At 48.2% G+C, this 12184-nt stretch overlaps 4 protein-coding genes across 4 annotated transcripts; 2 read left to right on the top strand and 2 right to left on the bottom strand.

Moving 5' to 3' along the window:
• Positions 1-1529: 1529 nt before the first annotated feature.
• Positions 1530-2860, bottom strand: N7481_008763 (M20 family metallopeptidase; the record flags this gene model as incomplete). The annotated part of the gene is made up of 3 exons (XM_057267982.1): positions 1530-2274; positions 2327-2718; positions 2771-2860. 3 exons carry the CDS (start codon positions 2858-2860, stop codon positions 1530-1532), a joined length of 1227 nt encoding a protein of 408 aa, XP_057118659.1.
• Positions 2861-3236: 376 nt separating this feature from the next.
• N7481_008762 (putative general amidase) lies at positions 3237-5975 on the top strand (the record flags this gene model as incomplete). Its single annotated transcript, XM_057267981.1, has 5 exons — positions 3237-4652; positions 4717-4801; positions 4854-4968; positions 5271-5346; positions 5403-5975. Coding segments are annotated over 5 exons (2265 nt in total), but the record flags the coding sequence as incomplete, so codon positions are not given.
• A 1255-nt stretch (positions 5976-7230) lies between these two features.
• On the top strand, positions 7231-8643 carry N7481_008761 (kinesin family protein; the record flags this gene model as incomplete). The annotated part of the gene is made up of 1 exon (XM_057267980.1): positions 7231-8643. The coding sequence occupies one exon, from the start codon at positions 7231-7233 to the stop codon at positions 8641-8643; it is 1413 nt and encodes a 470-aa protein (XP_057118657.1).
• A 1209-nt stretch (positions 8644-9852) lies between these two features.
• On the bottom strand, positions 9853-11323 carry N7481_008760 (uncharacterized protein; the record flags this gene model as incomplete). The annotated part of the gene is made up of 2 exons (XM_057267979.1): positions 9853-10769; positions 10837-11323. The coding sequence occupies 2 exons, from the start codon at positions 11321-11323 to the stop codon at positions 9853-9855; spliced, it is 1404 nt and encodes a 467-aa protein (XP_057118656.1).
• Between the last annotated feature and the right edge of the window lie 861 nt (positions 11324-12184).

Below are 12184 nucleotides of genomic sequence, written 5' to 3'. Positions count from 1 at the left end.
TTCTTCGTTCACTTGCCCAGATTGCTGGCCTTGATGCGGGGTGATGTTGAAGTGAAGTTGCCGAAGTTTGTGTGTTGTTGCCTGGTGGTGCCTGATGAAGGGACAATGTTGACGTACGGAACGACCCCCTGCAAACAACAAACTGATACGATACCACCACTTCCTGCCTTGTGAGTCACTGAAAATGTTTAATTTTGTAATAATTGAAACATCCTTATTTTCGTTGATATTTTGAAAGACTATCCTATTGAATATTGTAAGTGTGGGGCACTGTGTACTTTTGCATATGACAGGGCATCTTGGCCTGGATCATTATTTAGGATAGAGAGAGGAGTGTTGGTGTTATTCAGATTTCTTAAATAATAGTACTTTAACCAATAGGAAATCCACCTTCAGCCTCAGCCCGACCCACCGGTGCTTCGTGGGGGCCTGCCAGCTACCGTTCCAAACGGCGATGCTCCATCAGTCCCGCCCCGCACTCTCTGGCGATCCTCGTCGGATACAAAGGAGCCGTCTTTGTTGGGAGAAAGGTATCGAAACATTAGAGCGGTCCCTCCTATGACTCCGATAATGCTGACAACGGGTGCAGTAAGACGATTCCTTCGCGCATTGTTAGAATCCTTGGAAGATCTTTAACAAGATTCCATTTGGCTTGCCACATACATCTTCAAGTTTGTTTCCAAGGTGCTCCCATACTATGCTAGTAGCCTAGAAGCAATTATGAAAGATAGGTGTTTGTTTCCTCGAATTGCAGCGACTTATTTAGGGAGTCTTGCTCTTTTTATCGACGGCATTCAATACTAATTCTGACGTCGAGATATATTGGAGATGACATCATCAACGACTAATTCATTTAGATCACAGGAAAGCCTGATTATTGCTTATTCTTGAAGTTTAAGTACAATTCAAAATAAAATCCATGTCTATCAGTGAACTATAAATTCCGGATGTATTTTCTAGATTTTAGTGAAGACACTGCATAGTACTAGTGGTATCATGGTGCCCGGGGCACATCCAGAATCGCGATACATAGCAGACAAAGTACGAAATTATTGCAACCTTTTGGAAGGGTTGACTACTGCCACATAGACTGAACCTGAGAAGCAACAGCTTGATTAATTCGAAAAAAGGCTGAGCGTTATCAGAATATCCACTACTGGCAATCCTCGCGTGCTAGTGATATTCGAGGTACAGCCGGACATCCCATCGCCGTTCGAGATTGTCAGAAGTGGGGCTACTCACTGTGGACGCGTCTCACAAATGATTCACAATGCGTCGTATGCGTGTCAAGGGCTGAACCCCACAACAGCTGATCAATCTTGCGGCCTATGCGATTCATGACTTTCGATCGCTCCCCAGTCAAATACAGCAAACACTGAAATGGCGACTGATGTGTGAGTTTAAAGATGAAGTCTTACGATGTAAATAGCCATAATTTGTCCATTTATAGATTTCCTGCATTGGATAATTGCTAGGGAGCTAGAATATGTCGGTGGCCTTTATTTCCTATCGTCCAATATGGACTGGTTTTACCCCATAATTTCGTCGAAAGATTGGCGAACTTTGCCATAATATTGATCATCGACGAGGAGCTTCCAGCCTGTCATCGCCATAGCCTTCCCTGAAGTGACCGAGCGCTCATGTGCTTCATCCGTACCCGCCGCAGCAGTGAATTGCCGAGTGTGATTGTGTGCTCCGTCCGTGACGGGGATACCAACCAAAGCATGGAGAGCTGGAACGACCTGGGAAACATTTCCCTGGTCGGTCGATCCTGGCATAAGAGTATCATCACAAGCCGCGACGTGAACTCCCAAATCTCCAATGGATTCCTGGTAGCCCTCGCACAATGGAGGGATAACAACCAAATCTGCATACATCTGGGTTTCCTCCAGCTCAACTTTGCATCCAGTGGCTAGAGCGCCTGCATCTAGGCACTTGCGAACACGCTCACCCAGTGCACGCGCTCCCTTCTGGGTGCGACTCCGAATTGTGTACTTGGTACGCGTGAGCTCGGGAATTGCATTAGTCACTTTCGGCGCTTGCATGATAGCACCGTGGATTCTTTCGTCTGGTCCGATCTGCTGGCGAAGCATGGAGATGTTGTTGTAAGCTGACACCAGGGCGTCGAGCGCATTCACGCCCTCCCAGGGATTTGCGGCCGCGTGTGCACTGACACCATGATACGCTGCGGTGATGTCAAAGCAGGCGATGGTTGATCGACCGCCAATTCCTAAAACCTTCTCTTTGGAGAACTCATCCTCGGCCATCGGGTGCCTAGTAAAGATTAGCAACATACCACACTCGATCGAAAATATGTTGAGCTCACATCATCAAAGATACGTCCACATTTTTGAAGGCACCTGCGCGGATAAGGTCAACTTTACCGCCACCATCCTCCTCAGCGGGCGTTCCGAGAAGCTGAACTTGACCAGAAAGACCGAATTTTTGAATCGCAAATGCGAGGGCCATGAATCCGGTTACACTGGCGGTAGCGATGAGATTATGGCCACAGGCATGTCCAATACCAGGAAGGGCATCATATTCGGCGTTAAAATTCACACAGCGACCGTTCGAGTCACCAACGATAGCCTCAAAGGCTGTTTTGAGTCCATAGACATGTCGCTTCACGGGGATATTCTGAGCCTCAAGGAATTCGCAGATTACATCGTGTGAGTGGTGTTCTTCATATGCCAACTCGGGATTTTCATGAATCTGCCACTTGTCGTTAGAAAAAGGTAGAAGGGTAATCGGAGATTATTCTGGCACCGACCTTCCGATTCAACTCTCGCAGAGGCTCTGCCAGCTCCTTGATGTATTGGCCAATAGCAGCCTGAACCTCGGTTTTTGAAGGGGGAGTCATGTCGAATATTTCTTGCTCTTGGGGGGGGCTGTTCACATAAGATAAGGAAAGAAATTGCAATTCCTATCATTGGTGGTCGAAGTCCTTCTTATGCATGGACAGCAGCGGAACTGTCCGCCGTAGTCCGCCCCAGCGCCGTGTGGAGTGCCGAATAGTATACCGGTTGACCCCGTTATCTCCAGGTGGCTTGCTGCGCGCAAATAGTGTTGATTGGAGAATAGACCATGGGTGGGGGGGTGTCCACCCCCGCATGCACCTACCAAGTATGCCCGACTATAAATCGAGGGAGCTTGCTTGCCTTTCTGTGCATCCCGTTTCTATTAGAACTGACTTCTAAACAATATCGAAATATTCGAAATATTTGGAAAAAAAAAATATGACCAAGGCAACCTGGCAAGAGAAAGCCGGTGCTAAGCGAGGGGAAGCGGCCACGAAGATCCCTGTTGAATGGCGATTGCCGGCCGAGTTTTTGACACAAGACGAGACGGGCGATGCCAACGTTTTAGATATACCTGAAAAGTGTGGTATTCTCACCCCAGCGGAAATAGAGATCACTGAAATTCAAGATGCAACAACTCTACGAGAAAAACTTGCCGCGCAGGAGCTGAGTGCTCTTGAGGTAGCCACAGCGTTTTGCAAGCGTGCCGCTATTGCTCAGCAGCTCACTTCCTGCCTCACTGAAACAATGTTTCCCCAAGCCCTGGCGCGCGCGAAAGAACTTGATGAGCATATCAAAGCGGCTGGCAAGCCATATGGACCTCTGCACGGGTTGCCCATCAGTATCAAGGACTCGCTAAACGTTCAAGGGGTTCATTCGAGCTTGGGGATAGTATCGTTCTTGGACGACCCGCCTTCCAGCCAAAACTCGCCCCTGGTCGATGTCCTCCTTGCAGCAGGGGCTGTACTATACGTCAAGACCAATGTTCCACAGACTATGATGACTGCAGATTCGCACAACAACGTGTTTGGCCGCGTGCTCAACCCCTATCGTGCAAGTCTCACGGCAGGTGGAAGCAGTGGCGGTGAAGGTGCTCTTGTCGCTATGCGAGGGTCTATCCTGGGAATTGGAACCGATATCGCTGGATCCATTCGGATTCCTGCCCTCTGTTGTGGCACCGTTGGATTTAAGCCCAGCGTGGGTCGTGTACCCCCGACTGGGAAAAGTGCTGGTCGGCCTGGAATGACGGGTATCGCTGCCGTTGCGGGTCCTTTATGTCACTCAGTCAGGGACGCCGAGATGCTCCTTCGGGTTGTGTTTGATGCTTCCATGGATGATATGGATGACACTGCACTTGCGTATCCCTGGGTTGAACCTGCGAAAAGAACGGGAGAGTTTTTGACCATCGGAATTCTCCCTGAAGATCCTCAACAGCCTTTGCATCCCAGCATGCAACGCACCTTGGCGATTGCTATAGAAAAGTTGAAAGCTGCTGGGAATCAAGTGGTGGATCTTTCCGGACAAGTGCCCTTTATTGCAGCAGCTTCAGACTTGGCTTTCGATTTCTTCAGGGTTGACCCCGACCAGACTGTACTGAAACGTCTCAGTGATAGTGGGGAGCCTGCCATCCCATCTCTTCGTTTCACTTACGACTTGGAAGGAAAGGGGCCTGAAACAACACTGCGTGATTTCTTCAATTTCAATGCGAAAAAGGCTAAAATATCAAGCCAGATGCGAGGTGTTTACCTTCATAACAAGCTTGACTTGATAATTGCACCTGGCTTCCAGACCACAGCTGTCCCTCACGACACGTATGGGGTTCCGATATATACTGTTCTCGCCAACTTGGTAGATGTATGAACCCATGATGTAAATTGCATCACTCTGAATATAATGTCTGGCTAACAAAATTTCTCAGTATCCTGCTTGTGTTATACCGTTCGGCAAGGCTGACGCAGCTGCCGATGCGAAATTTATTCGCGATGTCGATTATTATCCATTATGTTAGTGCAAACTCAACGTGAAGAATTCCGACCTGCTTGCTAATCTTCGCAGATGAGCCCGAGCGAATAGAGGGAGCTCCATGTCACGTTCAGCTTATTGGTCGTCGCCAGAAGGACGAACTTCTAGTTAGTCATGCCCAGATTGTGGAAAGTATTCTGTCGAACTAGTAGGTGGACGTGCCGAAAAGGTGGCATGGGCAGCCGAGAAGGATCTGGTAGGGTCTGTTCTCCGAATGGAAATTGGTTTCCAATTTTCAATTTCGCTATCTTTTCACCAAAGAATTTGATCTTGATTTTGACTTTCGATTTAAACCTCAATGGGTAAATAGTGCGACGTAGTTTTGGCCCCATTCTGTTCAAACCACAGTTATAAATCGAGTCTCGTCTTATCAATTCCCAATTTAACGACACTGTTCTCTCCGTTCGACATATTGAAAATTCTTTGAGATGAGGCAATCACAATTTGAAGTGAAAATTATTCCGACAAAATCGGAGTATGCTCGGCTTGTGGATGTGCTGTGGGCGGCCAACTTCAACCCGTACAAGTAAGCGTAGTCATTGCCCCTCGCGAACGTCTTCGTCTTGACGCTCCATCTAACAGACCGCTGCTTGCCACATCAGCCCCGTTTTCACTGCTGTCCACCCAATTAGTGGTCACACCCCCGAAGATCGCGCCCGCGACAAAGAACTTGACACCGAGATCCGCTGGAATGCAAGCGAGAAAAATCCATTTTCGCACTTGATTTACGTGATAGATAACGAAACAGGCGAAGTAGCGGGTGGCTGTGAATGGTTCATTTTCCGCGAAAATCCATTTCCGAATGGACCCCAACCTATCAAGTGCACTTGGTATGCCGAAGGAACGGAGCGTGCCGAGTACGCCGAGCGCATGCTCTCCCAAGCCTTTTTCCCAAGACAGTCCTGGTTCCAGCGCCCGCACGCGGGTGTCAACGCCATGGGCGTCCACCCGAAGTATAGACGTCGCGGTGTTGGTCGACTTCTTATGGAGTGGGGTCATGAGAGGATCGATCCATTGGGCTACGAGAGCTTCATCGAGGGTAGTCCCGTCGGACGTTGGCTGTATGAGGAATATGGATATCGAAGAGTTATGGGTCTGCACGTTGACTTTGACAAACCTAATCCGAGTGACGAGTGGTCTAGATTAGTCCATGAATGTAAGCCACCTGGAATTATGCTACTTTGGCGTCCCCCTCGAGGGGAGTGGTCAAACAAGGTACCTCCTGGTCCATGGGCCGTCTCGGAGAATACATTCAAGTAGAAATTTGATGCTTCAAAATTCTCAGAGTTACAATAGTATCTGTCAGATTGATAGGATAATTATCAAATATCGTATGCACAAACTAACAGCCGTGACTAGCATGGCGTAACTATAATTAGTTCAAATTCAGTCCGCTTGGAGGTTTGCGCACACCCTTCTGGTAATCACGCCGGTCCCGCTTTGTTAGAGCAGAACCCTTAAACAGGCTGCTACTTGGTCTTTAACTTCTAATACGTACATAATGGAATAGTCAGAGTGAACGTATTGCAGAAATGATATTCAGGAATCATATTTCGCGTACAATTGCAGTCATGTCTGCGGTTTCTGGTTATAAGTGAAGGTTGATCTACACGGACAAAGCATTTCAGAAACATCTTTCTTTCCAATAATGAGCTCTAGGGGTTCTCCCCTTTCTACTGGTATCATCCATCATGCCTCGTAGCAGTACGTGGTTGAGCTCTGTCCCGCCATGTTCATAGTCAGTTAAACCAACCCCTCAGCCATAATTCACATTTGTGATAGTCGCGTTCAAATCTATCCATATCTGAAGTCTAGGGATGGATTCCAGAGTTAGCAAATGTTACCAAATTAATTCTTCGCAGCCATGACAATATACCGTTCGTGCACACGGAGAAAGTTGTGGGGGCAGTGAGCACGTGAATCTTTCCGGGAGGGGGGATGCATCTAGCTCGCCGGTACAATAGAGAGCTAATATCGCGCTCAATATGAAAATCACATATCCGCGTTCCAGGACAGTTCATCATGGGCAGAAGAAATACCTTCTCTTTTTTTCAAAATTTAGGACCATCATTGTCCCCATGTTTTCATGTTATTATAGGTCTACCCTCTCCTGCGACGAAATAAAGCCTGCTGTGCCGGACTTCTAAAAGCCCGAAACCCCGGTTTGGGCCGCGCTAGGTCATTCTAGGGTGTTTACAGAGCGATCTGTGGGTCTCAGACTTTCCCATATACAGTTGAGTGCTGCGCGTTAGATCAACCCTTCAAAAAGGATCTTACCTCCCCTCCTCTCCCAATCTACATTTATGACTTTCATTCTATCTCTTCCAGTGACTCACTCTGGAACCCTACAGCCGCCACGACACACCTGTCGACGTCTCCATCGACCACGCCACCGTCACAACATTTCGTCATGAGTGAATTCAAGGTCTGGACTAGATGGCGGCCGCTTGAGGGAATCGAGGCACCCACTGGCGAGATTCATTGTCAATCACAGGAAGATGACAGCCAATCGCGCTCACGCATTTCTATCACCTCACCGCATCGCGCCAAGAGCCTTTTAAAGCGCGAAAATTCGTGGACAAGTGGATTTTCATTTGATGGAATCTTTCGGCCCAATGACAGCAACCACGACGTATTTGAGCGTGTCGTCTCATCCGCTATACCAGATGTACTGCGCGGGAAATCTTGCAACTTCTTTGCTTATGGCCATTCAGGAAGTGGTAAGACGCATACAATGATTGGTTACGACTTCGAACACAAGAATGAGCTTGGCTTGTGTTTGGCATCTGCGCATCATCTGGCGATGGAGCTTATCGCTATTAATGCACGAAGTACTGCTTCCAAATTTGGTATTGGTCTTCGAGTCTATGAGTTGCGCAAGAACAAAGCTATTGATCTTCTCAATGAAGGCAACGAGTGTTTTGTCCGCGAGGGGCCAGATGGTCGCCTTCATGTGCGGGGTGAAACTGAGCTACTTGAGAACGGAAAGGTCAGGGTGCGCCCAATTACCACCAAGCCCTGCTGGAACTTTGTTCAACTGCAAGGTGAGCTCCAACAGGGCTTGATGCGCAGGCAAACTGCGACGTCATCGATGCACGATCAGAGTTCGCGTACACATGCTATCATGGAGCTAGAAGTAATAACAAAGGATTTACTTGAGGCTAGAATCCAGGTCAATGAGCGGCAATCAGAGCTTGTGCCGGTCGGCAAAATTGCGACAGATATTTACATTGAAGAGCAAACCCGCGGCATTATTTTAACGGCAGACGGCAAGTATGTTTCGAATCCCGATTACAAGATCGACCAAGAGCGCATCGATGCAGCTGAGACGAAAAAGGCAGAGTTTGAATCAGCCGTGCAGAAGGCTGAAGAGTATGAGGCGGAAGTCTTCACAGCCACAGCTCGAGTACATCCATGTATTGGGGGTAAGCTCGTTTTTGTGGACCTGGCAGGAGCAGAGTTCCTCTCTACCTCGAATACAAATGCGATTGAACAAACAGCTCTGGAAAAGCAACAAGGGAAGCAAATCAATACTGACCTTCTTGCCTTGAAGGAGGTTATTAGAGCTAGGTCTCTCGGTCAATCACGTATCCCTTATCGATCTTCGCCCTTGACCATGGTGCTGCGGGAGCACTTCGAAGCAAAACCCGATACACGCTCAGCTATGATATTGACAGTTTCACCCAGTGGGGATCAATTCGGAGCGACCATGAATACATTGAAGTACGGCGATCTTGTTGGGTTGGCAAATACTCGATCTTCATTCCCTCCTTCTAGTGGCCAAAAGAAAGAGCAACATATTTCAAGCCTGCACAAAAAATGATGTTCGATTGAACTTTTTGATTTGGAAAAGATGTCCGACAAATTGCAATCTTGGCTTTTTCTTTATTATGGACACTCTATGTGTACAAAAATATCCGCTCAGGTACAACATCCCTCGGAAGAGATGGAAACTCGAAAGTCCCGATCTTTATTCTTGCAGTACTAGCTCCAATGGAATTTCTAGACCAACGGTGGAATGCCCCATCCTCCCTGTAGCCCGATACGAAAGACCGATCTCCAGTGTATATGATCTCTATATGAGGCATGAATCGAAACTTGGCGCTAGCTTAGTATCTAGAGGAAGTGAGACTGGGACCCGGAGCATCGTTTCGGAGGCAGATCCTTTCACTCCATGAAGTGCGTCACTCGAATTGCAACATGGGCCCGTGAAACATTCAGAATTAAAAATGGCCGGTGGACATGTTTCCCATCGAAGGGAAGACACATTCAATTCAGGCAAGGACATAGCGCACGTATAGACACCATGTCGACTTTGCCGAACAGGCCCAGAATCAGAGGCTCGGAATGGCGCGGCGTGTGCTGTGGTATGGGCTACCAGCTTGCGTGAGATTCGGCTCAATTTGGGCGGAATTCCACTGTGGCCCGATTCAAATGTTACCCTGATAGGGATGATAGCTGTGCACACTTTTGTATGTTGTTGACTGGGTAGAAAAATCGTGACTGATCCTGGTGCGAGTGATTTAAGCTGGGGCTCTGTCATTTCTCTTCTCCGTGCAGCGAGATATTTTGATGGTAGCTGCGATAGCATCAAGTCACTGGAAGCACCCAGAGGAATTTTGCCTTCGCAAAAAGGAGTCACAGTGATTTTCTTCGAGGCGTAATTCCATCCTTCCTTTGATCGAGATCCCCCAGCCTGTTTGTTTGCAACTGTTGCCTCCACAGCATAAGTAAGAACATGGGAAGCGTTTTGCGTCTTAGCCAGCTACGGTAAATATGGAAATATAGGTTCGGGGCAGCTTAGTCGTGAATTACAATTGAATATATCGTCTCGAGTGAAGATCCTGTAGATTTCGGATTGGACATGTGATTCTTCGCAAATCGCGATGAAATATTGATTAAAATTATCGACTGGGGTATATGTTGAAATGTCTAGACGCTCTATAAGTACAATCGGAAAATCGTAGAGGAATGTTAAATTCCCTTTTTATACAATGACACAAGGTTGGTGGTGTCCTGCCAGAATCTCAGTTTAGACTGGCTTGGTGGTATCATCTTGCAAGTCTTCAGCAGTGACTGTCACCTCGTGGCTGTGCTCCAAATCGGAGAGGACAAGCCACGTGGGGAAGATGCACAGAAGAGTGATTCCGAAGTTCAAGCCAATGCTGACGAAGTGGTTGGCATTGCCCTCGGACTGCATGGCCCAGGCGACGGTCTGGCCGAGAGCCTCCATTCCGCGAAGAATACCGGTGTGGTATGAGAGCGACGAAATGTCGGTGCTGTACTGTCCAACCAGCCAGTAGAGAAATTGTTGGAAAGCCTGTCCTCCGAACTGCCAGAAGAATACCAAGGCATAGGTCTTTCCGAAACCACCCTTGAACCAGTCAAAGAGAGGGGCTTCGGGCATACCATAAAACTGGTTCTGGAGAATTGATGCCCAGATCCAAGTTCCGGTAAGAACGACAACGATCGAGATGAAAGCGATGCGAGCGCGAGTCTTGATGAAAATTGATTGCCGGTCAAGTAGAGCAGCGATCATGAAAGAGGATGCGACACCGGCGAAGTTGGTGAAGAATGAGTTGAAAGCGCGGGCCCGGACGGTGAAGTAGCTGGTCACCCAGGTGCTCATGAAGCCGTTGTAGAAATAGCTGATGAAGAAAGCGGGCAAAAGCAGGAGGACTCGGCGGGTCTTGAAGAGCGAAAGAGCGGCCTTGAACTCGGCAGCCCAGCTGGCCTTCTTGTGAACAACAACCAGAGTGCGATCCTTGCGCTGAACCTTATCGGCGGGGCTCAGGAAGAGCGAAATAGGGAGACCAAGGCACATGATGACGATGAAAACGATGTAGGTTCCGGTGCTGACGGTGCCTTTATCGGAGTTCTTGGCGTTGAGGCCGAGACTGATAGCACCGCCGACGATGGGACCAGCGGCCTTTGCTGTCTGCCAGATAGCTAGAAAGAATGTTAGTATAGAGGTTGGGTGATTTATAATGTGTTTCAAGGTTCCCAGTTGACATACCAAGGTAGAAAGCACGGTCCTTCGGGCTAGGATAACCGATAATGATAGCTGCCTCCGCAGCCCAGAAGAAACCGGCAGAGATACCACACAGGGTAGCTCCGAAGAACATCAGCCAAGTGGTTGATGAGTAGCTGTTGGCATATAGACCACCGCCATAGATTGGATAACCAATCGCCCCCAGGGCCAGGCCGTAGCGAAGACCAATGCGATTGTTAATAGCTCCAGCCAAGACACAAACGACTGCGAAAAGACCATAGACCAGAGCGTTCGCTCCGGAAACTGCATATGGCTCTGCAGCTCCACCGGCTCCCAGATTGTTCAAGGCATCCCACATGCCAGGGGCAGTGAAGGAAACAGCACTAGCGATGGCGATCTGGAAAGGAATGGATCGGTATACCGATCGCCAGCGACTCTGCTGCGAGACCTGTGTGTCAACAGACTCAGCAGCGACATCCCTCACTTCTTTCTCGGCAGTTGTTGAACCCATTTTGGTGGCAAAGATCCAACACTTTTAGTGACGATTAAATATAAAGAAAGGAAAGAGAGAGGCCTCCGCGTGAGATATTAAATGGGGGCGGGGTGAGCCATCAAAATGATATTCGGGGACAACCACGGCAAAAAATCGCCCCTTGCGATGGCGTGCTCAAAAGTTAGCAGCTGCGACAGCGGGACCTTCCTTTGACAGGCTAAAACCACGCGAGCAAAATTTAAAATTATCGGCTTAGATCCGAACTTGAATGTTCCCCATAGTTCATTTTAGCTACACTCCAGTTCATCTGTAACCCACAGATACTAGTACTCCAAAACTATAACGATACAAAAAGTACCGGTTTCTCCATTCTCATTGTTGCTGCATGATCTGTGTGCAACCTGGATACTCCTGCCAAGGACTCTTGTGGCCTAAGCGAGAATAGCGATGCCATGGAATCAAATCGCAGATGCCGAAATATTCTCGGACCCACCGGGCTAGATTCCCTTTACGTAAATAAGCGTGTGTTTTTCTGCACGCCATCTGTCTCCAAAATGTCTTGATTATTCCTATGAAATCTAACTAACAATGAGATATCTAATTTCGAAGTTTCTACAAGTTTTTTGAGAGAATTCAGAGGATAGAACAATGAGGTGCTTTAGAAAAGAAATTTCGAAGGCGAACGCAGTGGCGACTTTCGGCATCCCGAGACCCGAGACCATGGACGGCTGGGCGCCAATTTGTGTGGCCTTGAGAACCTGGCGAAAACTTTAATTTTGTTTGGCAGGAAAAGATCCACATCGTCTGGGGCTAATCGGAGACTACGAGGCTGCAGGGAATGCTACATAGATCAAAACGTAGCACGAATCCTTCAAGTTG

This window comes from Penicillium waksmanii (genome assembly GCF_028829765.1).
Source record: "Penicillium waksmanii strain IBT 27052 chromosome Unknown utg000008l:1.0-5622682.0:1.0-5626561.0, whole genome shotgun sequence".
In the NCBI taxonomy this organism is placed as follows: domain Eukaryota; kingdom Fungi; phylum Ascomycota; class Eurotiomycetes; order Eurotiales; family Aspergillaceae; genus Penicillium; species Penicillium waksmanii.
Note: the sequence above shows the minus strand (reverse complement) of the source record. Positions and strands in the feature narration are given on the sequence as shown.